The sequence below is a fragment of the Ylistrum balloti genome, unplaced genomic scaffold, assembly GCF_031769215.1.
Source record: "Ylistrum balloti isolate Yb309-2 unplaced genomic scaffold, AGI_CSIRO_Ybal_v1 Utg369960, whole genome shotgun sequence".
NCBI classification, from domain to species: Eukaryota; Metazoa; Mollusca; class Bivalvia; order Pectinida; family Pectinidae; genus Ylistrum; species Ylistrum balloti.
This window is the reverse complement of record NW_026782058.1, coordinates 63,353-91,001: the sequence shown is the minus strand read 5'-3', so window position 1 is coordinate 91,001 and position 27,649 is coordinate 63,353. Positions and strand designations below refer to the sequence as shown.

Genomic DNA, 27,649 nt, shown 5'->3' with positions numbered 1-27,649 from the left:
GTAATTTTCGCAATTCTTTAAATTATTTCAATTTTTTCGTCATAAAAACACCCGAATAAATTGTAAGTAGATATAGTGTAGATTCTTGCTGGGGAGAAGAGGAAAAGACATGTCTTGAAAACAGCGATATTTATGCAAATTTAGCAGCGACAAAGGTCAGACATGTGATGCGCATGCCAATATCCTGGCATTTTCAGCATTTTCCGATGTTGTGCTGCAGCCGTTCAAATTATACGTATTCACTGTTGTCTAGAAATATTTTCATAATGACCTTTCGCATACTGTACAGAATTATTGTTGTGTCGTGAGCATAGCTTTGTAAATACTGTATCATATAGCTTATATTGACTAGAGCTTTCGAGGACCAATAACGTTGTTTTTCGTATCGACTTGTAGTAGGTGAAGGTAAAGGTGAGTCTGTCGTCGTCCATGTTTTCATGTTTTGCTTCATTAGCATTGTCATTCTCCAAAATTTCATCTGCATTGCCCGTTTACTTGCACCTATTTTAAAGTAAACGTTAACATAATCCATATTTGGTTTTGATTAGTGTTAGGAAGTGACAATTGCATGTACATTTCATTATGCATTTATATCGCTAAGCATATCATTATCAAAGTTTGTATTTTTTGTACTGCAGCGAAATTTTACAAAAGGATGGCATATCGGTGTCAAAATTAGACATGAACGTCATAGGGAGTAATGACTTGAATGTCTATATCAGTATGAGCATGAATATTATATTCGGTGGTTGACTACAGTATTTGGTATATGATATTTGCAAATGAACATCTTTTATTTACATTTTAAATAGGTCATTGTGACATTTTCAGTCTAAGGATGATAATGAAGTTGAAAATGTGTGATAGTGATGTACATTACAAATTAACAGAGGAAGCCCGGCCTTTATATAGTCCCCCATTTTTTCCTTCATTAGATTTGAAATATTACATGATTATAATTTTCCTCGCATATTGGACATGCATCATATTATCAAGTCAACTCTTCATTCTTGTCTAGTTGTTGTGGACTTGTACTAACTGCCTGTCAGTTTCATGCGTTGTTCAGTGCTAAACTTTATAAACAGAGTTTCCTTTAACTGCTCCTTTGCCAAATGTGAGAAAATTGATGAACACAAGTTGTCTGGTGAAACCATGGAGCCAGAGGAGACTAGGATCTTTGTGTAGTAATACTTCCTGATGATGTTGTCTATCTTGTTTGGGAGCATTTCACAACTAAAAGAGATAAATTTATTTATTACTACAGTTATCAATTGGTAGTAGGTTAATCACTGCATTTGTCAGCACTAGATTACTGATTGTTATCAGTTTTAACATGAAGGACTGGTTTGTGCAAACATGTTAAAGTTTTTGAAGGCTCATGCATTTTCCCTATTTACAGTGTTACCATTGAGGAAATAAACTTGGTAGGACAGGGTCATCCCAATGACATGTAAGTTTGAACCAGTGGGTTCTTTATTCAACTTGTGAGTCCTTGAAAAAATCAGCGACCCCCCCCCCCCCACCCTCCCACACACACACAATGTATTTGTTCATTGCCACCCTATTTGAAAGTCACTAAAATTTAAATTGGGAATGGGAGACATATCATATACTTCTTAAATTTCAGGTCTTAGCAGAAACACACTTGTACAATGTAGGCCTAATTTTGACCAATTAGAACAGCAATGTCATGATGAATTATGTAACCATGTGTTGTTTACAAAGTGTCTGTGACTACAGATGAGGTTGTGCAAGCTCCTATCTACAAGGGGATATAATTGAAATTTAGATAAGATTATGCTGACAAGATCAGTCTATTGCTAATTGACTAATGGAGAAGGAAAACCCAAAAGAAATGCTGTTGATTCCTGTTCCCTTATTTGTTATTGTTTATTTATTTCAAGATAGCCTGAGTTTCCTCTGACTTCAATTCCAGACCAAGACATTTGGGGCCAAAAAATCATGTCATTGTTAATGTTCCACCAAACATGTTCACATTCACCAACAGAAAAGAGAATGCATCAATACTTGTTGAATACTGATAGATATAGAGCCAATTCTTACACAATCTCATAATAAGAGACAGGGCTCTTGATCTGCCAGATTTAGGGCCGAATATTCCCTATGCAAACTGGTATCTTTTTTTCCCAGTTTAAACCCCAAGTTTTCTCAATTCTAAGTAAAACGCTGCTATTTTCCCAATTCTAAATGCCCCAGGCCCCAGTCTCAAAATGGGGTGTGAGAGCCCTGAGAGAGTACTCTGCTGGTTATCAGTTCTCTGTCAAATTAGGTTAATATACATTGATATACATGTAGCAGCTTGAATATACACATGCTATCACATGTTCCAAACATTTCCTAAATTAAGAACTAGTATTTCGATGTAACTATTTGTGAAAAATTTTATCATTGAAAAAGATGACAGATTCAATTTCATTTTCAGAATCGATTCGATACATTATTATATTTGATACCCAGTTGCACTAGATCATTTATCCTTTGAAGTAAAACCAGTTTAATGATAATGATAAATAGTAAAATTGGTACAACATTAAAACTGACCTCAACAGAAAGATAAGCTGATGCTGGTACCGATGCTTTTATGGACTTGATAGCTACAGGAATGTGGAATCCATTTACACTTTAGGAAGGCTTTATATATTTTCCTCAGAGACAGTAGTCTTTGTTATTAGATGTTTTAGGTAGAAAATTAGTGAAGATTGAAATATTTGCTCGATGTAGCTTTGTCAGTTTATGCATGATCTAATTGTGAGTTATTCTAATTTGCCTATTGCAGAAAACTACACTTTTACAGAGATATATTATTATGATGGATCCCGACAGCTCCAGCGATAGTAACAGGGATACACCTAAGGAGCTGGGTGAGGTCATCACTCGCCCAGACACCCCGGGTCCAATGCCTACCTACCATTACCCACGGGTAAGTACTCATCCTCTAGTAAAATAACTCAGATCTTATCTGTTATTATGTTATAAAAGGCACATGATCTTGGCTGTAGTATCTAGGTGATGGACACAAAAATTATACATATGTCATCCTTTAGTATATTCAGGGATATTCCTGCTGTCTTTTTGTAGCAGATAATGGGCTCCCTTTCCCATTTAGAAACTTTTTATATATATGGTTATTAAAATTGGTGGTTTGTTTCATAATGACCCCAATTTAAATAATTTCTTCCAAAATGAGATATGAAGGTTCTGTCTGAAAAATTGATGAAAAAGTCCTGCTGTTTAATGAAGTACAATTATCAAAGGTAGAAGGACCCAAACGTAGCTCTTACAATGCCTCTATAACCAGCATACTTTCATGTACATTTAATTCTTAATCTCTTAAAATTTCTATTCAAATGAACAAACTTGTGTTCTTTTATTATATTATTTTTGCTGCAAAAGTTAAGACCAGCTTGGTCTTATGACATACATTATTTTAAAATCATAATTACATTAAAATGTTTTTTTAAAATACTAGTATATTTTGAGGCCTTAGACTTTGAAGACTTCGTCTTCTATGAATACCTCGAAGATTTGGTAGTCATAATAATGGATATTGGAATTAGAGATATAGGTATTTCAAAAAGAAAATGATTTATCAGGATACATGGGGGAAAAAATATGTGCAAGTTCAATTAAAGTCTAGTGATTGAATTAGAGAAAGCACAAAAATGTCGCTGATAATCTTTGATAAATTATGTCCGCCAATAAATAGACATGATATAATAAGTTATTAAGAAACAATTCATTATCATATTCATGAAGTGTTTTGTCTTTTTTGAAAAGATTGTGAAATTCTTTTGTTTGCAGGACACACTTTTCGAACTCCAGTTTTGTCCTTTAGCCAAGAAGAGACCTGCTTGTCTGTCAGAAGAATTCAACACGTATGTACTTCAAAAAGTTATGAAAGAATTGGGAAGAAAATTAAAGTAGTCATATTTAGGCAGTTTTAAATATATTGATAGATATTGTACTTTACTGTGTTGACGATTGATATCTTCAAATTTCTTTCAACATCATTCTTGTCTTGGTCATCTTTTACAGCATCGATGGATTGTGGGACCCTGACAGGTGGTCGAGATCATTTGACACATCACGAAACAACTCTCCACTCACTGTGGGTGATCGTGATAAGAAACGCATGGAGATACAAATTGAGAGAGATTACTTGATGAGAAGAAGACCATCCGGTTGGTATTGAATTTGCATGATCAATGATTAGAAACTTTATTTTACTGATCGGCAGGAAAGGATTTAGGGCTTTGCTTTTGTTGACTGTCAATGGTTAAGAATGTATGAAATACATATTTATAGTGTTATTTGTGTTATGATTGTACTAAAAACATATAATGTTTAAAGTGTTCACATTTATAGTATTGCCACATTCATTTGCATAAAAGAGTTATTACATGAACTCTTCGTTTTAGTAAGAAAAAAACTTTACCCTCTGTTTTGCATTGTATCTTGTGTTATGGCTCAATATGGAAAATTATGAACTAATCATTGTATATTTTGTTACAAAATCATTCTCTATTGGATTGACAGGTGTTGTGAATGTTTTGTTAGCAGATCCTAAAGAACGACTGAAAGAGGAAAAAGATGGGATAGTTTTGAGTCCACAACGAAGAAGCTTTGGTACTGGTTGTCATGTAACACAGCCAACATTGACTCGTCAGATTAGTTGTCCCTCTGACTTCAAGGATGGAAGCGACCGTGATAGGTAAGAATATTTCAGTTGTATTCACAATATCAGGTATTTCAAGTTCTTTCTTAAAGAAAGCTCTAATGGTGTTGTTGCAATTAAATACTTTAAAGGAAAGATTTGTTGGTTTAACTCTGACCATGAATTAAGGAGAGTGATTTTTGATGAATGTGGATTTTCCATTATTTGCAGGTAAAAAATCCATTTTTTAAAAGTGATTTTTTATGGTCAATTGCTTGCAAACAAAAATGATCAATTGCAAAGTTATAATTCATATGTATTTATGATTTTGCAACAAATTTTGAAAATTTATGCAGAGGACCCAGGAGAATTGGAAGTGGACGAATCCAGCTTGATCGTGACCGGGGTGAGGTAACACGTGAACGAGGTGGAGGGGAGCGAGATTTTCGTGCTATCAGAGATAGATTTGACCGTGATGACAGAGACAGAGACCGGCGCTATGATCGTGAATGGGAGAGAGAAGGTCGTGACAGTCGGGAAAGTCGTGATCCACGTGACCGTGGGTTCAGAGGAGGGTTTGACGACAGAGAGAGTCGGGTAAGATGTCAGTTTACCATTTCCAAAACTTCTATGACACGGGTTAATACTGCTTGGCTAGAGAGAACTTCTGTTTAGTTGGATGGGTTTGATCCTTGTCTAGTAAATGAAGACCAGGGTTCAATCATGGAATGATTGGAATAAATAATGACATCCGGCCTATGAAGGGACCCAGAAATAATACTAGCATTGCACCACAAGCATCTCAGTAGCCCAAGGATGGGTTTTTTCCTGGAAGGGAGTGTGTGACCCTAAAAGTACTAACCCATACATACCGTCCAACTATACAGAACTTCTCTTCAGCTTTAAGCAGTTGAGTGCATGTCTAGTAAACCAGATGGGGGCAAAGATTGAACTTTGGCTTTATGTTAGAGGAATTGATTCGGGAGTAGATGGAGATCAAAAACTCAGTATCTACACTCCTATATAGGAAGGTTGCTTTATACCGTGTTTCTATTGTAGCTCTCATTTCTCAGTTGACTAATCAGCCTATCCACAACATTCCAATGGTGGTGTTTTGCCACATTTTCTTGCTGATAACAAATAAATAATTCAAGAGAGTGGCATTGTTCTGAAGTGAATATTAATATCTTTTGCAGAGAGACTTTGGAAATCGACATTTCACATCAAGAGACGGTAAGCATGAAAATATTTTTCTCAATAGCACAGTTTCTCAAAAATGACTTGAATGTTAAGCAGTCTGCATCAGACACCTTACATATTTATTTGTAAGTAGGAAAGGTGTAGTTTTTTTAAGCGTGTGCAAAGAATAAATGGTTAGAAAAGGAATCTGATATAAACAATGATAATCTTTTAAATGAGATTTCTTAGTGTTGAATACACTGTTGATATTTGTGACATTTGACAGTGCGACGGAAAGACTTTCATCAGGAAGATGAACCTGAATGGTTCACAGAGGGTCCCATTAGTCAACAGGATACAATTGAGCTAAGGGGCTTTGAGCGGGAAAAGGAAAAGGAGACTCCACGCCAGATAAAGGAGGTTGAAGAGGAAGATGCAGATGAGAGTGCCCAGGAGGAACACAAGACTGGTGGTGAGTTGTAATTGATAATGGTCAGTGGAACAGCTAGGAATATATCTTTTCCTGTGTAACGTTTTATTTTAGGATTAAAAAAAAGATGATTTGAAATAATTGAAGATTTTAATCGCATCATATTTCAAGGAAAGTCATTCTACCCTTTAAGGAAAAATAATGTGATAAACAGATGAAATTAAAATGAAAACTTCAATGGATTTATGGTTGATTTCATTGTTTTACTCAGTGGCTGACGTGGCAGACAGAAACGGGAGCCTCGAAACAAATGAACCCAGTTCTCCTGAGGAATCAAACCACTCTGACAGCATGCGAACCACCAGTCCTCATAACAATATCTTTGACTTCAATGAGTTCTTCAAGATTGATAACCTGCCTGGATTGAATGTATGTTCTAATTTTTGATTGAATCTATGGTGAAAAAAAAATTCTTTTGGAATCAAATACTTTCACAATTTGCTGCTTTTCTGAATAAAGTTAAAATTGAGAACAAAATAGCAAAAATATGATACTGACTTTAATCTAAAACCTCAACACCATTGAAGTGATTTTGTTAATTTATGTGGTTGAGAACTGAAACACTGTTCCCTGTACTCTGGGTCTGTTCTCTATGCTCTGGCTGACAGCTGTAAGTCTCTATTCTATTGCAGCAAGAGGGTCCAGTTGCCAGTGCTGACATTCCTGTAGTACAGAGCCGGTTCAGTCAGTGGTTTGGAGCTAAACCTGGTGGCAGCCTGAACAGCAGCAGGCACAACAGTCGACACAACAGTCACCATAACAGCCGGCACAACAGTAGACGCTCCTCACTCAATGATGATTTCGGTTACATTGTTAATGGTAAGGCCTTATTGAGTAGCTCACATGAAAATAAGCGACATTATCAGATGTTGGATTGCAAAGAATATATAGGGGAAAAGTTTGTTTCAAGAAAACATGAAATTAACTGGAAAGTGACCAACAGACGTGACATTAAGTGGGTTCCATTGTAATAAGTCAGACCTTATGATCTTGTTCTGCTTCCTGGCAAGCTTTGACAAAGTCTTTTGAGGCAAGTATGAATATTTTCAGATCTTTCTGGATTTATTTCTGAAATTGATACATTAAAAATATCCACCAACCAGGTTGTTTGCATTAACAAACATACCCCATGTAAAATGTGTAATTGAGAGATCTAAAATTCGATATTAACACAGATGAGAACGATCACCGATTTAGACTTATTGGTGAACCTCTACAGAAAGTAGACACAATATCTATAGCTCCACTATTTCCTTACAGTTCAAAGACATCAGTATTGGTGTACGATTTTTTTATAGATCTCCTTGGCGGTACACGAAGCCCCAATGTTGCTTCCCCTCCACCGGACCAGCCAATGTTTGATCAGTCAGTGTTTTCGCCAGCCAACAGCACTTTCGCAGATAAACCTCAACATCATAGCATTGACTTTACTGGACTGCAAAACAAGGAAGCCATTGCTCCTATGCTCAGTGCTATATTCCAGAATAACCACGAAAAACATCAGTTAGGAAGCAGTAAGTTGGTTAAATTACAATCTTGTAGATAATCTGAATGACAAATTTGATTAAGGAAGTTGATTTACCAAATTTCATGCAAAATTACAAAGCATCTAGAATAACTGTTTAGTTTAAAATTTTTGGTTGAACAAAGCTCCAATGTGTTAAATAAGTTTTTTAAGTGTGGCGATCAATAAAAAACTGCTCCAATACCTGTTTCCATACCTATGACTTATGACAGGTGTGAATTATAGATACCAAGGAAAATAAAAGTTTGGTTGGTTGATTAAAGAATTTGTAGGAAAAATCTTTCTAGTGAAAAAAAGCCATTGTCGTGTATTTATTATGATTAGATTAATTTTAGTCTAGCATAATAGTTATTAGAATGCTTCTATCATAAAACCAGTTTCCTGTGTGACTCTTGACTCTTTTGATATAATCACAATCTAAGATTTATTGAAAATATCACACAGAACTTTTTATTTCTAAGTGATAGAAATGAAAAATAGTGCAGTGATTGATTTATTTCTGTTCTGCAGCTAGCAGTAACTTTAGCACCCAAGATGCAGAGATTCAGCTGAAGGCATTGCTGTTTGGGAAAAAGGACTCCACTCCCAGTAGTGGTACAGCTAGTCCTGGCATGGGCTCTCCTCTCAGTGAGTATTCTTATTTCCTTGTGACATTAATCTGGCCAAGCCATACATTTCTATAGAAAAAACACTCCCGACTTTATAAATTCATAAATGATTCCTCTAAAACTGTTTCCTGTATTCGCAACTTTGTTTATTTAGTAAATTGAGTAAAAGATATGACTCAAAATATTTAAAGAGAAAATGAATAAGGACAGTTAAGTCCAGTTACTGCCTAATGCAATACCAGTTCTTATCTTGTACTAAGAAGCAGGGATTTCCATACTTTTGTTAGTAGTAGGCTGTGTAGTGAAAGTAGGAGGACGGCCTGCCGTGTACGTGTAGTCGTGTACGGTACATTATTACGGAACTGGATTGGTGTAGGCGGCCAAATGATCAAAGTAGCCGGTCAAATTGGCCGGCGACCGGCTCTTCTGGAAAACCCTAAAGAAGGACATGAATATTCTGACAATAAGTTGAATATTATGATGAATGCCAATATGAGATGCAGTTTGTCATTGTGATAGGAGCGTTAATGAATTTTAATGCTTATGAAGCTCGAGTCAATAATCATTTCGTTAAATGGACAATGCAAGTTGGAACAAATGTGGTGTAAATTTAGACACACCTTTAATTCTTCTGAAACCTGTGGTGTCATTTATCATGTGCCTTGATAGTTTCATAGTAAACAGTTTTCGTGACATCACAAAAGTGCTATTGACAACATGTTCGGTCAATATCGCACAGCCATTTTCCAGCTAGATTTTACACAAAACCAATTTGTCAGTTTAAATGTGAAGAATCACACAAACAATGGTCTTTATTAGCAGTGATATCAGTATAGCTCTGATGTTTTCTTGTGATATCTTCAGAAACATTCATCATTGATTTTTTGGAGAATCAGCCTTTCTCATTATGATTTGAACAAGGCAATTATAGTGGTTATTATTAAAATCATTAGTTGGTTTTTCATAATTTGTTGATTGTGTTTGTTCTTTTTATAGGCAATATCTCCTCCTCTTCCACACACGTCTACCTACCTTTTTCCTTTAACTTGTAACTCATGAACTGTGAATGTTTTACACTGAAATGAGTAATATTCTCTAATCATGTTTACAGATGTCCCAGGAAGAGCAAAGACTGTAGCAGAACTAGAGGCTGATATGAACCAGCGGTCCAGTCGGTTGCCAGCACGCTGCTTCACGCCACCGCAGCAACCTGTTCCGCCCCCAGATATGCCGCAGAATTTCCAGCGACAGCCACCAACACAGCCACAGCAGCAGCAGGTGCCAGCACATTTCCAGCCACCACCACCAGAACTTTCGCATACACCACAATATCAGTCACCTCCAGGGCATCAACAGATGACTCCACATAACCTCCCTGTGCAGCAGCAAATGCATCCGCAGGAAATGTCACCACAGGAGATTCAACAACAGTTACATCAACACCTACAGCAACAACAGCAGATGCAGCCACAGCCATTGACACCTCAGCAGATGCAGGCCCACCTGGCACAGCAGCAACATCCATCCATGCCTCAGGTGTCCATCCACCAGAGTGCCCACTCCACACCACGTGGAAGTCAAGATGAGGGTGATCTAACAGCATTCAACAAGTTGCTTAGTCTGATGAAAGCAGGAGCTGCTGCAGCTGTGGAATCTCCTCCAAAGATTGTATGTATCTTTGTCCACATTTCTCACTTAGAATGCATTCATGCAATATTATGTCATTTCTATTGGAATTTGGTGTCTTACTGGGATTAAAGTCTGTTCTATGTTTCATTTGATCAGATTTGAAGTACTACTATTAATTAAATGTTGCAGGTTGGGAGACCAGGACAAGCTGTATCTCCACCCCCACATATGGCACAGCCACCAGCTCCAATGTCACATCCACCCATGCCTCCATTAACCAACTCCCAGGCTGCTGCTGCTGCAGCTCAGAATGAGTTTTTCCAGGTGAGAATGTTAATATTGTCCAAAACAGTAGTATTTGGAGGTATAATGCTGTTGTATTGTCTTGATTTTTCATGCACGTTGTGAAATGGGCAGAGTATAAATGTTGCCTAGACCATCAGTCTGCCATTTCACCATAATTTATTCCCTGCTCATTTAATCTGGTCAAGTTTTCATTTGGCGCTGGTCAACTTAATTTTTCAGTTGGGGAAAAATCATTTTGTAGGCAGATCATTTCAAAGTGACAACTACATGTTTTTTAAGTGGCACATAATGTGATGTAAAGGCCTCCCCATTTCAGGCATTACAGAGGAATAAGGAGCAACAGCTACAGATCCGACATCAGACTATGAACCAAATGAGGATACAACAAAAGCCCATTCCTTCCCAGCAGCTTCAGACTCCTCCTGCTCAGATGTCACAGCCCCAGGGTAACCAGAACAACAGTGGTCAGCCAGTCAATGATCCCATCATCAATTTCATCAAGCAGAACCCTACTATCATCACCAAACCTGCCTCACCTACTCCTCCTCCCCAGGGCACTCCCCAACCGCCACAGACTGTATCCTCTATGATGGGGATGATGCAGACCACCTCCACTCCACGGGCCCCCTCCCCTTCAGCTGGGCTAATGGGGCAGAACCTGCTGTCACAGCCTCCCTCATCACCACGCATCGCTTCACCTATCAGTAAGTAGACACATGGTCATGGACTGCACCATGCAAACACTACAGCATGCTTTGACCACACTGAATACCAAGTACAAGATCCATACTTGTTGTCTGAAAGTATCTCACGTAAAAATTTGTTCAAATTATGGCATAGTTTCTGAACAAAATTTGTCATCAAAAGCACCCATATGTCTGCTGGTGTGAAAAGATGAATGTCAAGAGTATGTATATGGAAACCGTTTGAAGTATATCATAGGATGCTAGTTATGATAACCAGGCATAATAGGCAAGCGGTAATATCATGTACAATACTATTTCCATTGCTATGTTCAACCTAATATACTGGTCCCATCTTATTTTATCAAAATTCAGCTTCTCGTGTATGATATAATGGTTTATAGGGGAAAATAGTGTTATTTTTGACACAGTAAAATGTCTCTGATGATGTGGATGTAAGGTATTGGGTGGTTACACTGGCATAGTTATCTTACTCACGTTCTTACCCTAGAATTGATACACAGTATTACATATAACTGATTGCATGGTGGTTCATATGATTAGAATACAAGGAAACAAGGGCTGTTTTCCTGAATCGATAACTAGTGTAGATACAACTGAGAAGAGATTGCATAGTCATCTTCAGAAAGCATTTTCATTTGTTGTGATGTAAAAAAAAGCATGTTAGCCTGGCATTATTGAGATATATGTGATATTCAAAGTGTAGTAAAGAGCATGATACAGTGTTCTATTCCATTTGCTTGGTACCTTTTTACATTTGATTTCTGAAATAGTTTTCTGAATTTTTAAACAAATAAATTTATACAATTAAACATCTTGTCAGTTTTAGGAACAAAAGTAACTTTTTCAAATTTTCTATCATTCTGGTATTTAAGTTGTGTCAAAGACAAAAAATATCAAACATCAAAAGGTTTATTTGAGTAAGGTTATCAGAGTAAGGAAAGCAGCCCTGTGATATTAGCTGTAGAGCAGCTGCAGAAGTAGACTTCACCAATGATGTATTGAGTAATATGAAGTATATGATAGTGAAGAACTGACATTACAGGAAACTTTGAGTTAGAACATTTATACAAAAGCTTGAATTTTGTGAATGTGGCCAATAGCTTAGATGATGCTAGAGTTTTGGATTTTTTAATGCCCTATATCATTTACCAACTTTTGAATTCTAAATGATTTGGTTTTAGCTTTTGTATATTTCTTTCTACCTTTGCTTCTTAACACCAGTTCATTCACTAGTCTGTTTTCAACATAAAAAAATATTTCAAATTGATCTGAGGTGGAAAGTTAATGCTGGTGTTAACCTATGTGAATTGTCAGTAAACGATAGATGTAATCTGCATTATAGCATAGTAAGTTTTGTAGTAATTTGTTGTGTTTTGTTTGGTATGGTGTCTGTACTGATTTCCCCTCATTATTTCAGCATCATGTGAGTATATTTTCTATCAGTTTAAAAAAAAAATGCATGTTACGTGAAAACTCCATTTCCATAGTTAAAATTTTTATTAACAGTGTTGTTGAGAAACAGTGTTTAAGAAATAAATCTTTCTTCACATGGTGCTGACTCAGGACATTTTTGTCCAGTGAAGTTAGCACCAGATCAGGGATATATCACAGGAAATACTGGAAAGTGGATTTTCATGTGATTTGCACACTTTTTTTTGCTGAAGGCTTAATTCTGTATCAGTACAGCAATCACCTGTGTTCTAGATTAGCTCTTTAACAGAAACTCCACACAAGACTAAAAGTTAGAATATGTTTATACATTTTCTTCTCAAAAAAAAACAAGATATTCGTATGTCTTCATTGCATCCTTTTCATTGCATTGGGCAAAATCTTTTTAAATGCTTTGTAGTTGGAATATGTTAGACACAGGGAAGCAAACCTAAATGAAGAAGCTAACTTTTCCATGTGTTTGAAGCACTAATTGATAGCTTCATTTACTCTTCATTAAAATTGATCGGTATCTGATTGGTCACTGTTACCATCGGAGTGGAAAGCATATTCAAAATTTAAGGGTTCTGCTTTTACAATTCATTGCCCCTGTTAAACATGTTAAAAACAAAATAGAAGGTAAGTCTTTGTTCCCGACAAAAAAATCTGACCAATCTCCAGGCTGATATCAAAGACAATTATTGTGCTGCTTCAGTAAACATGTTAATAAAGAGATCTTTTGTATGCATGATTATGCATCAGCTCAAAGACTTGTCAGCTTGCAACCTAAGATCATTTGATTCTGAAGTGCAACCAAGATAGGTTTATTCACAGTACTTTTGAATTTTGATGATGGGAAATAGGAGTTGAAGAAATTATATGTAATGTTGCTTTTTGAATGTGGGACAATTCTCTTTTAACTGGCATAGGAGTGCACTTGTTCTAAAGTTGATACAGAACACATTCTGCTTAATTACATTGTCCTACTAACTGCATGGCTGAAATGAGATTTGTTTGATAAATCATATAGTTTGTAATGCTATAACTGGGGCAGATCTCTGTATATAATCCCCACTTTTATTGGGGCATTTGTATATCCTTATACTCCTAGCTGTCCTCAATGTATATTGTCTAGATCAAATTTACTTTGTCAATTTAAGCTCATTTTATATAGGGTACAGAAATTTAAGAACATGTACAGTTTTGTTAGACTGGTTTTTGACAAGTTAAAATTTGTTTTCAAAAGATATTTCTCTGAAATAAAAGGAAGTAGAGCAATCATGAAAAATAGGTATTAATGACATCTTTAGAAATGAAATATAAATCAGTGTTGCCGATGACGGTAAGCCTAGCTAGCTGAAGCATGTAAACCAATAGTAAAACCACAGAATCCGGATATTGATAATCCATCTTCATTTCTTTGTCATCTGTATTTACCTACCTTGATGGGGCTGTATTGAATATTGTTGATTATCCATCTGTGATTCCTTTATGATACAATATACAACTGCAGAAACCCCTCCCCTTTCCCCCCAACCTCGCAATTTGGTCTGAAGCATGGTTAGGTGAAGGAAAATCACTTTTTATAAATGGTGGGTCTTTTTTAAATCTATCTCAATTTTCAGAAATTGCAGGATATTGTCCAAAATTGGTCCGAGGCATGCTTGGTTGAAAGGAAATCAGTTTAATATAAACAATGGGTCTCTGCCTCTCTGGGGCCAGATAGGCAGGGCCCAGTAGGGAAAATCTATCAATTTCATTAAAATCTGTCTAATTCTTCAGGAATTGCTTGATACTGTCCAAATTTGGTCTGAAGCATGCTAGGGTGAAGGGAAATCAGTTTTGTATGTAGCATGGGTTTTGGCCACTTGTGGACTGGTGAGTGGGGCCCAACAGGGAAAATCTTCATCCTGGGGTCTGGTCCCACCCCGTGACGGATATCTTTAGAGCCATTGAGATTACCATTTCATAACTTCATTGCATTGCTTTACATCAAGAGATTAACAACTGATCTCTATCCCCACCCTAGGGAATTTTGAAGTTGTATCTGTGGGGTGAGGCTCATCTGGGGAAATATTTTCCTTTGAAGAAATATTAAGTTTTGAATTATTGACTTAAATGTCCAGGTGAGGGATACAGGCCCTCTGGGCCTCTTGTTTATTTTCTAAAGCAGTATTATTTTTTTGCTATTGATGGTTACAGGTTTCTCTTGATAGGCTTGCAACTGGTTTGGGTCAAATCTCTGTCCTTTTCCCATACCCACCTTTGCTGAAATATATACATATTTCATTGAAAATGGTCGGCCTAAAATTCCACAGTAGAAAGCAGATGTCATGTTTTGTCAACATCATTGTATTAAATGACTAAGATTATTTCAGATCAGAAAATATGACTGGGCTTTAAATGAAGAGAATTATTGAAGTTGTCTTTATATGTTTGTTTGGTGTTTCAGTGTTTGGCCAACAGCCTCCCATGCATCTCAGTGCACCGTCTCCCATCAACCCATCACAAATGGGCCAGTCGTCATCCATCACTGTTCCTGCAGGCACAACTCTCACAGTGAGTATATATGAATCCTACCTTGTTTGTAAGTAAAGGGTGGTTTAGTGGCCTAGTCAAACAAAGGCGATCACCTTTCGACCATGATGAGAGGTATAATTTCCAGATTGGATGTGAAATTGTATGGAGTCGCCTGTCTTACCATGCTTTCTTTGAGCACTCTGGTTTCTTCAAATATAAAGGCCTGTGTGAAATACAATATTAGTGTGAAGTGACAAAGTTCATACCACTTCAAAAACTAAATCTTGTTTAAAATGTAAACCATTTATTGAGTTTATAAAGCATAGATTATGATGGACAAGGCTCATGTTATGATCAATTACATACTGAATAGTGTAATTTGTGTTTAGTCAACAGCTACAATCCGACCACCTGTTGTGCCACGTGTGCCAAGTCCACAAGAGCTTATAGCACACACTCAGGCCATCATGCAGACTGCGCTTCTAAAGAAACAGCTTGAAGATCAGCGAGAGCGCTTTATTAGAAAGCAACAAGACAGGTTAGTTGAAGACTATAATTTAAATATTGTCCTTCTGTATAAAATAATTGAGTGCTACATACTATAATTGTCTCCGCTCATCCAGCCATTATCTAATTTTTGAAGAATTTGACCTTTTCCATTTCAAATTTGAAATTGTGTCTTTCACCAAAGTTTCAAGTCTTAACATGATTAATCTTGGTTAGGTTGATTTTTTCTCTTTGAAAGAAAACCATCATCTTTAATAATTTGATTTCTAATATATAAGTAAACTTGGAAAGTGACTGAGAAAAGTATTAGTGGGCAACATTTGCCATGTGAAAAAATCCCAAAATTAGTTTGACAGGGAATATCATGGTATTGTTTATTTGACAGCCCATCCTCTATACTCCAGGAATTATGTCACTCTCTTCACCTCTTCACATTTCAAGGCACAAGGGAAATAATTTGATAGGTTTACAGTGCTTTTCTGGAGAAAATAGGCCGACCAATCACAGACTGATATGCTCCTTTGAAGATTTCATAGGAGTGACACTTAATTTCAAAGCCATGGCCAGTACATGTACAACATACCTTTATGTGACCTCAGGATTCATTTGATGTACATCAAGGGATAAAACTTATCTTCTCGTCTTGTCCACTCCACATTGTGGCACATTAAACCTTCAAATTTGTCCTGAAATGTTCCATGGGTGCAGAGAGTGATAGTGAATGTAATCCCTAGAGTAATGAGGATGCAGATGGTGTGTACATATTTTAAGCAGATATGTTTATTTGATGGCTAAACTATTGATAGATTTCAGATTTTCAAATTCCCTTTACTCAGTAGTCTGTCATCAAATTCTTCATCTTTGTTTATACAATAGTCAAGTGTCTACCAGAGATTGGCCAAAGTTATGGCTACAATATGTTTGTTTTTTAAAAGTAGTTTTGATATTGTAGTGAGTCAAGGTCTCCCATCACTTGTGGCAGACAATTAGTTAAGCACTTACGGAATTTTTGACCAGTAGCATAGGAAGAGTTAATCGAATTGACAGATATGATAATATTGAGTACTTCCAAGTAATGTGACAAAATGTATTGGATTATTTACCATTGTATGTGTTGTATTAAGTGCTGGGTAGGATAAGGGGATGTATTTCTGTGATGTCCTTCATTGAGATGTTTTGACATGAGTGCCAGTATTAAAAATATTTGAATGTGAACATGATGGAAAAATGTGTTGAGGCGCTAGCGCATTGTGTAGTGTGTCTTACAGGGCCAAATCCCCCAACCCGATGGTATCTGTAAAGCCTGCAGGTCCTAATGTTACCCAGACCCCTACCATGTCCTTGGCTACATCACCAGCCTGTCAGACTCCCAAGGTTTGTACCTATAAAACTGTTAAGTTACATATTTTAAGCAGATATGTTTATGTGATGGCTAAACTATTGATAGATTTCAGATTTTCAAATTCCTTTTACTCAGTAGTCTGTCATCAAATTCTTCATCTTTGTTTATACAATAGTCAAGTATCAATATCTTGTTATGGTCATCACCTTTGCTAGCTAGAAAAATTAAAGAAAACCATTGACCAATTGTTGTCATCACTGTCAAACTCACTTCTAGGAGGATTTTTATGAAAATAGTCAATTATTTAAATCAGTCATAACAAATTCTTTCTTTAAAATGATATATTTTCAAAACAAATTGATTATGTTGTGCAGCCATCAGTTAGTGCAGCTTTCACACCAACGTCAGTTATGAAGAAAATGCATTCAGATAAAGCATCTGAAAAAGAGAAACAACGACAAGATAATGGTGAAGGTGAAAATGGTAAGTAGCTTTTTAAATTGTCATATGGGAGATGAACCTGTACTCCATAGAGTGATTGGAGAGTGAAAAACTTTGTGAGAGTATAAGATAGACCTTTTCCTGCCTACATTAGTTATGTCACCTTCACAATGCAATTCAATTTGTTTCTGAATTCTGAAAAAGCAATCTATATCTGTTTGTCAATTCTAGTTAAATATGATATTTCTGGTTGTTTCTACCAGCTTCAGATAATGGAGGTCCAGTGAAGCAGCTTATTCAGCAGGACACCAGCCATACTGCTGTAGATAATTTAGAATTGATTCAGAAAATGAACATAGAACAGCAAGCCAAAGAGAACTTGCCAGCTACTATAATGACAAGTATGACAACACACTGTCAGCCCTCATCGATGCCTACATCACAGTTCAGCAACCATGACATGAACATCCCTGGTATCAACTCAATTGCAGCCTCATTGGCTGGCCATCATGATGTATGTACCTCTCACTTTGAAGTTGTATAAATTAAGACTTGCTTTTTAACATCAACCATTTTGAGATATTTCGGTTTTCTCTTTTTCTTTCATACTGCAAAATTTGATAAGATTTAATTTATTATCTTAAATATTAATACATTTTCTTAAATGGTTTATAGTCAGGAAGGTTAGCTGAACAGCCAAGACATCATGTTGTTAGATTCATCATTGTGTAAAATGTCACTGTAAATTTTGCTTTTAGTCTGTAAGCTTGGCTGAACAACTGAGCCAGCTATCGACACCCACATCAGTCCAACCAAAGCAGCAGGCACGTGCCTTGATTGGCAATGGCGGGTTCCAGGGCACTCCTGGTCAGCCTGTATCTGGCCCTGTGGCGACCCCAGGTCGACCAATCGTTAAAGGTAGGCACTTTGCATGGCCTTGCACTGCAGCACCTCACTACTTACCATCAGGAATATAGATTTTTATAAAGATAACTTTAGTGTTGAAAATGTTGGGTTTAAAAATGGGATTTATACAAAAGCTACATGTTTTCCTAGAAAATAATAAATTCATTTTTACAGAATTTGTCATATTTCCAATTACTGACAATACTCGGAGAGTTATATAGCGACATTGCTTTCACAGAGCTATGACATCAAGCTTTAGATATGTAATGTTCAATTTCTGTTCTTATACCTTAAGTATGTAGCATTAAACTGAAAAACTATCAGAATTAGCAATAATTAAGTCTGTATTTTGTCATTGTGTTATAGGTGATATAGGGGCTCATTTGATGAAAGTGTTGTTCTAGTAGACCTTTTCTTTCCAAGTTTCCACACTTCTGTTGCTAATATTGTTGAGACAGCTTTTTCGTGTGGAGCTGGTCCATATTAGGGGACTTGCACAGCTTGTTTTCTTTTTCCCAGGCATCACCATCACCAGTTCTAGTGCTGTCAGCAGTGTAATGACTCCTCCTATGGGGAGGCCCATGATTGGGGTTCCTCAGATGTCCACTCCCCAGCTTCAGAGCAAAACTGTTGAGGGCACACCCATATCACTGCAGACCCCCTCACAACCCCATCTGCACCGAGCCATCACAGGAGCAGCCAACCCCACATCTGTCCCACAAGTACAGACCCCTGTAGTCCCCCAACAGAAACAGTTCAGTGTGTCTCCCAGTCCCCTCACCAGACCCATTCCCCCTATGGGGGCACAATATGGCATTCCAATCACGGGTCGGATACCGGTACAACAAGCCATGTCACCCAACCCTCTCCTCATGCAGCAGATGATACAGAGCGGTATCTCGCCCACAGCCGCAGCAAGAGGTACACAGACACCTGTATTGTTTTAGATAAAAACGGTAGACGTGATTCCTGTAACTGTGTACAGTTGACCACTGTCACATGTACAATAGAATCTCATCAGTGCAAATACAGGAAATCTGTAAAACTTTTTTTCAAACCTTGAATTTAGTGCCTCTCTGATTTTGCTTTTCATGGAATTAGTGTTAAAAATAACAAATTTAGGTAGCATCCTATCCTGTGATTCCTGTTTACTGCACTTACCACCTTTTACATTCCCTATCTAGTGCTTTTGCATCATGAAATTTTATTTCAAGTATTCAATTTAATAACCATAGGAAAAATTATGCAAAGAATTTTCATTTCTGTTCTTTGTGAATTCTGTAATTGAGTGTAGCTGTAAAACTTTTTCAGTGAATGCGTTGAATCAGCTGAACCAGATAAATCACATGAACCACTTAGCCATGCAGCAACAGCAGCCAAGAATCATGGATCCACGTCTTCAGGGGATGAGGGGGGTTTACCCAACGGTCCCAAACCTCACTCCTCGTAGCTCTGTCATTCCCACTAGTCTTGGTGTGCCTGTTCGCACACCTATGGGGGTCAACGTGGCGATTGGAAGGACAGTGTCTCCACACCCTCCTACACAAAAACGTGAGTTTTATGACTAGACTACACATCTCTCGATTACTTTTCATTAGACATTGATGTAGTTTTGAAGCTTGTGAAAATTTTAGTGTCAGTTCCTGAGACCTTTTATTGCATGTTGAACTGTAATTTGTTGCGGGTTTTTTTTCATGTCGTGGGATTGCTTCTACCCTTCAACATTGTTATTGTAAGAAGATTGTTTTCCTATTGACTCCAGTTTCATGAAATTCCAGAATTGATTTCTCTAATTGTAGAAAAGAATTTTTTCGTTTGGCACTTGTTTATCAGATCAGCTCATCAGATTTTCAGAATCTGACAACATAGTATTAGGGGTTTAGTGGGTTTAAAAGTGGCTCCATCCATATCTGCTGGGTATGAGTTGTTTTCTTTTATTCTTTTAAAAGAAATTGTTGAAAAAGTGTCAGTTTAATGCTTTCACTTGTAAGGTGTAAAAGTATTGCTTGTTACACCTCATAGATTTACTCCGACTGCCAACTTTGGTCTGATATTACATTGATGTAACTTGATGCTAAGTAATGAAGTCCTATTTGACCTACCAATCTTAACAATGTCTTGTTTTTCTGCAGTTATTAATGGGCCTGTGTCACCAGGAATTCCCATCCACACCTCTATCCCCACCAGTTTACTCAATGGAAACAACAACATCACCAAACAAGATCCAAACCTTGCCAAATGGTTTGGTACAGATGTCCTCAAACAACAGATGACGTCACTACCCCCATTACCTGGCTCCGGTCAGAGGATGATGACCTTGGAGGAGATTGAACGCTGTCAGCAGCAAGCAGTCATTAACTAGAGACCTGTGAATACTGATATTCAGATGATTTTGAAACATCCAGGAAATCATTAACATTCTCTGCTGTAAATTCTCCTGTCAAACCTGATACGTTTTAGTGTCGTTTACATGTGGTTTGTAATAGTGATTTTGTGTGGCATTTTTATTTTGTTTTTGTTATATTAATACCACACTTCCAATTACTACACAGGATTATCAGTTTTTTGCCTCCAGGGCAGGAATATTCTTCAAAAATTTTCTTGATCTCGTTTCTCCATATACTTAAGTGCTGGTTTAGTCCTGGTATTACCTAAAAAATGAAGTTTTTGTTCTACCTCTATTGTGGGTTTCAACTGGATTTATTTTCAATGTTTATGAAAAGCCTATATTAGGTACAATCATAAAAGAAGATAACATCTGATTAGTTGATTTCCAGTATTGAAGCATATGAGATCTAAAATACCTTTTGATTTGTACATGAAATAGATTTTTTTTACTAATATTTAACAAAATAAACTTTGAACTCTTTTGATTTTTTTTTAATGTAAAATATAATTGAATTTGTGTATTCCTAACTATTTCTATATTCACACTGCTATTCCAATAGAAAAAGCTTGCATGCATATATTATCATGATCCTTGTGAAAGTATTTGGCTTTGTAAAAAGGCTGTTTAGCAATTGTACTCTTGTTTTTCATGTACACATCCCATGTGTGATGCCATTATGAATTCATTTAGTGATATAGCGATATCCAAATGTGCCAAGATTTTGACTGCTATATATGGAAGGGTAGGCAGTCGTACAGATTGTGTTTGTATATATATGTGTGGAGGTCGGTTTAATGCTTGATATAGACTGAAGTAGATTCCTAGAAAACTCCAACTAAAATATCAGTTGTTATTAACATGTAGGTAGGTTTGAATGTTCATACTTCTGGCTATTGGTGCAAAGCGTTTTTTTTTTTACAAATTGCCAAGAAAATATTTCATATCATTGCTTAATAGGCAACAAAGCAGGTTTAAAATATATCTATAGAGACAGTAAAGCATTGATTTTGATATGCTTTTCAGTTTGATTTCAGTATTATTTTTTTTCGTGTGCCACCAAGGCTTTGATGTGATTTGTTGTAGCAGAGATTTTAAATAGCAGTTAATGATTATCAGACTTGAAAAATTGTAAAGAGAACAAAATTCGTTTCTGACTTTTATGCTGGTTTACACATCAAAATGTTTTAAGGCTAATCAACTAATCATGGTTGAAAATTATAATTACAGAAACAATGACTGATAAATAAGGCCAGTTTTTGTATGTAAAGTTGACTTATTTGTAGTTATTGAAGGAAAAATAAAAAAGTGGTTTCAGCTTAAGTCTATATCTGAAAGTACTGAAATGAAACGAATGATACAAACGTTTTCATTACATATGGCTATTTCAACAAAGAGCTGGTGTTGTTGTTACATAGCTAGTTAGAAATGTACATAAGCTTTTCACAACTTGTAGTGTTGTTTGTATGATTTTCATAATGACTGACAAGTGAATACGTATTTAAATTTGAACGTTGATAGACAACAAAGGAACCCGACAACATATTAATCCACTGTTATTTTTGTTCTATTTTGTTTTCCTTTTGAATGTGAATTCTTATATTTGTGTGTGTGTAAATATGTGAAATTCTTACTTGTATCAAAACACTATATGAAAAAATGTTGCTCAGTGTGTTTTTTTTTTCTTTTTTTTTTTTTATAAAACATTTTTGCCTCTTTTCTATATTTTATTTATTTTTCCTTTCATGACTGTAAATAAGTTAAAATTAGACACACCTTCTTTGTAGCCATGTTGTACCTTCTCTTTGAACTTACACTGGAGATAAAAAGTCACCTTAAAATGTTGTGAAACTAATTACACTTTTGTCAAAATATATGGGTATCTTCGTTTATTCATATTTTTAGCACACTTGAAAAGAGTTCACTTAAACATGCATAAATTTTGAAATTTTATGTAAATAAACCCGCAAATGTACCCCTAAATCGTGAACAGCATATCTGTAAGTGTTGCTATTACATATAAAATGTAATGCTATTATTCTCTTAACTAGTCAGTTGGTTCAATATTTGTTCACTTGTATCCTAGACACCATCGTACCCCTGTAAATTGTCAACCTATCATAGTTTATTTTGCTTCTAATCTTGTACATGCTTGATGTCAGTGTTTAGTCCTAATTGTTAGCAGCATAACAAATAATAAATATAATTATGAGAAATATATCATTTACTTGATAAAGGATAATGCGGTTTTGTTTATTCGAATTTGATGATTTTTCTCGTTATTTTTAAATATTTTTTTTGTACAGTAATATGCACAATTCTGGGTCCAACCTAGATCTATTGATATCACATTTCTGGCACTTCATCACTCCTCCATTGTCTTATTGTTGTATTCAAATGGTGCAATGAAAACTTTGATATGTCCACATAATATAGTTTTATTTTTCTTAGATTTGAAAATATAGTTGGCCCACATATACAGCAATAATGATTTATGCACTTGAAGTGTGGATGTGTACTTCCCACATTCAGATGGAGCTACATACATGGAAATTCTTGAGAGTATTGTGTGAAATCTTGGTGAAACACTTCTATACTGCAGAATGGTAACAAAAATTGTAACAGAGCGAAAAAGGGGTGGGTTGGGGATAGATTTCACTCTTCAAATTTTTTCTACAGGAGATGTACCAACCTCTGAAAGTACTGCTAAACATATTTTGTATAGTTAATAATTTTCAGGAAGATAAATATGTTAGAGAGTTTTACTTTTGTGTGGTTAGTACATGCCCACACTTTGTTTAGTCATCATATTGCTGTCGTGTGGCTTTTTCACCGCCTGACTCGCCTCACTGTGTAAATTATTTTTTGACACAGCTTCACACATTGGTAGTGGTGGTTACACCAAGCCACATCAATCATGTTTGTGTTGGGGAAATGAAGTTGAATTGTTTAATGTAATAACTTATGCATTCATTGTACGTGTTATTCTGATATATTAGGGTTAGATGTAAATATAACGTAATTATGTGTTTATTGTCATTGAATATTTGAAATTTTTCATCTCGTGTCCTTTCTTAACAAAGGAAATTTTGTTGTTATTAAAGTGTCACTTCATAATCAAGTCACCACCCCTCCCCTTCACAGATATACCCCAACCTTCCAGACCTGAAATTGTTATCCGAAGGGATTGTTCCCTGTACTATTTGTGTGTACATTAAGATAATCATAGTTTATGTGGTTATAAAAGTGAGGCTTGATGTGCAGTAATCATATTTTTTGTCTCGTTTTGATTGGTAAATATATTTGATGGTTATTTTTGTAAAAAAGTTGTAACTTGAATAAGAAATGTTTGACAGAATACTGATTTATATATACGTGTACAGGTGGTGTGATAATTTACTGCACTTTCTATTAACAATAGTGCAGATCTACATAGAAAATTTTGTGTTCTTTGTATCTTTGTTTATGTGATTGTTGTTATCATTTTCGATGTTTTAATACTCCGACTGGGCTGATGATCATATGGCTGTCATATGGCCTAACACTTAACAACCATATTTCTAAGTTCTCATTGGCTAGACAAATAAAGTTTAGTTACAATTTGAATATTATACCAGGTTTTTTTTTGGAGAGTGGTATTTGTTAAAATTCAGATAAGATAAGTCCGTGGTGTATGGCTGCCTTGAACAGGTTGGTAGAATTAGTTGATTAGCCTAGATCAGTATGCAAGTTTCTTATTCTGCTCTGTTCTGGTAACTGTGTGTAGTATTGAAGTCTTGATTTATATAAGGGTATGTGATGGATTATTACTGTCACTCTTCGATCCTTTGCCCAGTTGGAGGTTTGTTCAATTCTGTGAAGTGCCGATGACAGATGTGGAACAAGTTTGATGTTATTTGAGGGTGGCATGGTAGAATGGCTGATATCAAAGATATCAGAATGTCTGTCGGGGGTTAACTTTCTACATTCAGTGCTGCAGAAGAATTTTCTTCTCTTAATTGGATTTTGAAAGAGCTGTAGGGCTTGCGAGGGCGAGTGTTAAATTTTTGTTTTGTTTTGTCCGAGTTTTGGTGCATCAGTACAAGTTGTTGATTGTTCGAGGGTATATGTTGTGCGACTGCTGGAAGAATGCTGACATGTGAATGCTGGAGAAGTGTACATAATATGGATCTAAATGTGTGAGTAATACTGGTGATACAGATTTTATAGTGGTATAAGAGATTAGTTGTTTGACATTACGTGTTGTGAAGACAGTCAAGTCTATATATACATATATAAAAAGTATATCTTTTACCTTATAAATATCTTGGCTACACTGATTGATTGAATATTCTTTGGTTATTTTGTAAAACTTGATGTGAAACCTTCTTACATTTGATGCATATTTTTTTTTTTTTTTTTTTGACTTTAAAAGTTGTTAGACTTTCCAGATTATTTTTTTTAACCTATCCGCCTCTCCCTCCCAACCCCTCTTCAAAAAATCTTGTAAATAATGTATTTCTCTTTTTTTAACCCCAGACTGCAGGATGCGTTTCAAAAAGCAGCTGAACCTTTGCTCCCGACATATCTTTGTGTTCAACTGATCCATTTTGTGATCAGTGACAGAAGTCTTGTCTTAGGCTCCTGGTATATAAGGTTCAGTTTAAATGCAATAATGCGAATACCATGTGAATTTGAACTAAAATTTGAAAAAAAAAAAGAGAGAAAAATTTGTGACAGTTTTATACGTATTAGGGCAGTGTTCTCTAGGAGAAAAAGATTAGAAAGAAGTTTCTTGCTATAGGGGCACAATAGTGTTGTGTCAGTAAGGAATGTTGGTAAAGCTGAAGAGGTATTGATTTGCATCGATTCATTCATCTAGTAATTGGACTTACATTTTAATTGGAATTCTGTAAAAATGTCAATTTTATTCGAATATTGAAAAAATTTGCATCCTGAAATCTAGTGATGAATTAGAATAAATTCTCAACTGGTCTTGGATGGAGGGGACCAATATCTTATGTGAAAAAGGGTGAAAAAAATTATTTTAAATTGATGTTTTCAGGATGTTTATATTAAAAATTAATATATCTGAAGTAGCTATTGCAAGGAATTTATTTTCCTTAAAAAAAGTGTAAACAGTATTCCAAATCTTTTGAAATTCGTTGTTAAACATGCAAGTATGTATTATTATGATGTGTTTGAATGGCAGCCGCCTGTGAGAGATGGGCAGTGTAGGGCGTGTGTCAATCATGTGCTGGTGCAGTAGTGCTAGCAGCTGAGGAGAACAGCTGTGGGATTATAGAGATTATTATTACACATTATTTTGAGTTTCACTGTTGTAAGGAGTAAGAATTGATGGCAAAACAAAGTCTTTATCCTTTTAGACTTTCCTACAGTGCAACATACCGTAATATCAATGGTTTCCTTATCAAAGCTAGAGTTGATTTATGTCAAACTTGTCACTCAGTGCTTTATAAGAAGTCTAAAAAATAAATTGTAAAAAAAAAGAAAATTTGTGTTTGTTTTTCTGTGACTTAGATAGACAAGTGACTATGATCATATTCCACATTGGTCTAATTCTAACTTTTAAGCTACCAGGTACCCATCATTAAGTGTAGACTGATCAAATTGTCTATGGTCCATCTTCAATAAGTAATTTTATCATTAACACTAGTTTTCCAGGTGAAATGTGTGGTCAAAATTGAATTCAGTGTGCAGAAGTGAAGGCCCTCAGCCACCTTTATCTGATAATCCATTTGATACTCCTGGAGATTGACAATGGTAACCACCATCTTTGTGCATATGTACGAGACCTACTGATGTAATGATCTCTACAGAGTGTGATAATATTCTTAACCATTTATACATGATATTTTCCTGCAGTATGCAAAGTGTAGCAATATAAAATTTGTGGCTCAAAGTCCAGTAAAAACATTTGTTGGTCAGTCTATTGAACACAGTAGAGTTGTCAGAGATCAAGTCTAACACTACCTATTGTTAAAGTAAGTAGGGATGAGCTTATTGTGTAAATATGGAATACTTTTTAGGTCATCTGACCCAAAGGATCAAGATGACCTATAGCCATTGTGCTTCGTCCGTCGTCGTCCGCCGTGCGTAAACTTTTCATTCAAACAACTTCTTCTCAAATACTAGAAGGTCTAGGGGGCTAATACTTGGCACAGAGGATACTGGCATGGAGCTCTACCAAGTTTGTTCAAAGAAATGACCTTGACCCACTTTAAAGGTCACAGGGGTCAAATATGTTAAAATCTTTAAACAACTTCTTCTCATTAACAAAAAGGCTCAGAGTGTAGATATTGGGCCTGTAAAATGCTGGGATGAAGTGCTACTAAGTTTGTTCAAGTGAATGACCTTGACCCACGTTCAAGGTCACAGGGACAAATATGTTAAAATCTTTAAACGACTTCTCCTCAATAACCAAAAGGCTCAGATTGCTGATATTGTGCCTGTGGCATGCTGGGATGAAGGGCTATCAAGTTTGTTCAATGAATGACCTTGAACAACTTTCAAGGTCACAGGGGTCAAATATGTTAAAATCTTTAAATAACTTCTTCTCAAATACTAGAAGGCCTAAGGGGCTAATACTTGGCCCATAGCATGCTGGCATGGAGCCCTACAAAGTTTGTTCAAATGAATGACCTTGGCCCATTTTCAAGGTCACATGGTCAAATATGTTAAAATATACAAAGGACTTCATCTCAATAAGCAAAAGTCTATGAGTGCTGATATTGGGTCTGTAGCATGCTGGGAGGAAAGGCTACCAAGTTTATTCAAATGAATGACCTCGACCCACTTTCAAGGTCACAGGGGTCAAATATGTTAAAATATACAAATGACTTCTTCTCAACAAGCAAAAGTCCATGAGTGCTGATATTGGGCCTGTAAGATGCTTGGAGGAGAGGCTACCAAGTTTGTTCAAATGAATGACCTCAACCCACTTTCTAGGTTTGGCTTGCTTTTTGTCAGATGACCGTTAAGGCCCATGGGCCTCTTGTTT

The 27,649-nt window shown here is 36.1% G+C and overlaps 1 protein-coding gene across 8 annotated transcripts; it reads left to right on the top strand.

Moving 5' to 3' along the window:
* The first annotated feature begins 233 nt into the window (after positions 1-233).
* On the top strand, positions 234-26,143 carry LOC132547544 (eukaryotic translation initiation factor 4E transporter-like). Of its 8 annotated transcripts, XM_060211309.1 has the most exons (25): positions 234-411; positions 1,400-1,450; positions 2,798-2,941; positions 3,823-3,896; positions 4,057-4,202; positions 4,579-4,732; positions 5,032-5,272; positions 5,872-5,908; positions 6,141-6,326; positions 6,556-6,713; positions 6,977-7,163; positions 7,643-7,858; positions 8,380-8,496; positions 9,589-10,145; positions 10,296-10,430; positions 10,714-11,116; positions 15,000-15,106; positions 15,457-15,605; positions 16,831-16,948; positions 17,291-17,399; positions 17,621-17,871; positions 18,116-18,275; positions 18,783-19,184; positions 19,575-19,814; positions 20,396-26,143. In XM_060211309.1, exons 3-25 carry the CDS (start codon positions 2,828-2,830, stop codon positions 20,623-20,625), a joined length of 4,491 nt encoding a protein of 1,496 aa, XP_060067292.1. In that variant the 5' UTR covers positions 234-411; positions 1,400-1,450; positions 2,798-2,827; the 3' UTR covers positions 20,626-26,143. The 8 variants fall into 8 exon arrangements, with proteins under 8 accessions (XP_060067292.1, XP_060067293.1, XP_060067294.1 ...); XM_060211310.1 differs by lacking the exon at positions 1,400-1,450 and having other exon boundaries at positions 2,816-2,941; XM_060211311.1 differs by lacking the exon at positions 1,400-1,450 and having other exon boundaries at positions 4,582-4,732.
* The last annotated feature ends 1,506 nt before the right edge of the window (positions 26,144-27,649 follow it).

Bases quoted from the DNA above. Each gene is read 5' to 3' on its own strand.
- LOC132547544 (XM_060211310.1), top strand. From the start codon at position 2,828: ATGATGGATCCCGACAGCTCCAGCGATAGTAACAGGGATACACCTAAG. The intron at 6,714-6,976 runs GTATGTTCTAAT...ATTCTATTGCAG, and splicing joins ATAACCTGCCTGGATTGAAT to CAAGAGGGTCCAGTTGCCAG. The intron at 18,276-18,782 runs GTAGGCACTTTG...TCTTTTTCCCAG, and splicing joins AGGTCGACCAATCGTTAAAG to GCATCACCATCACCAGTTCT.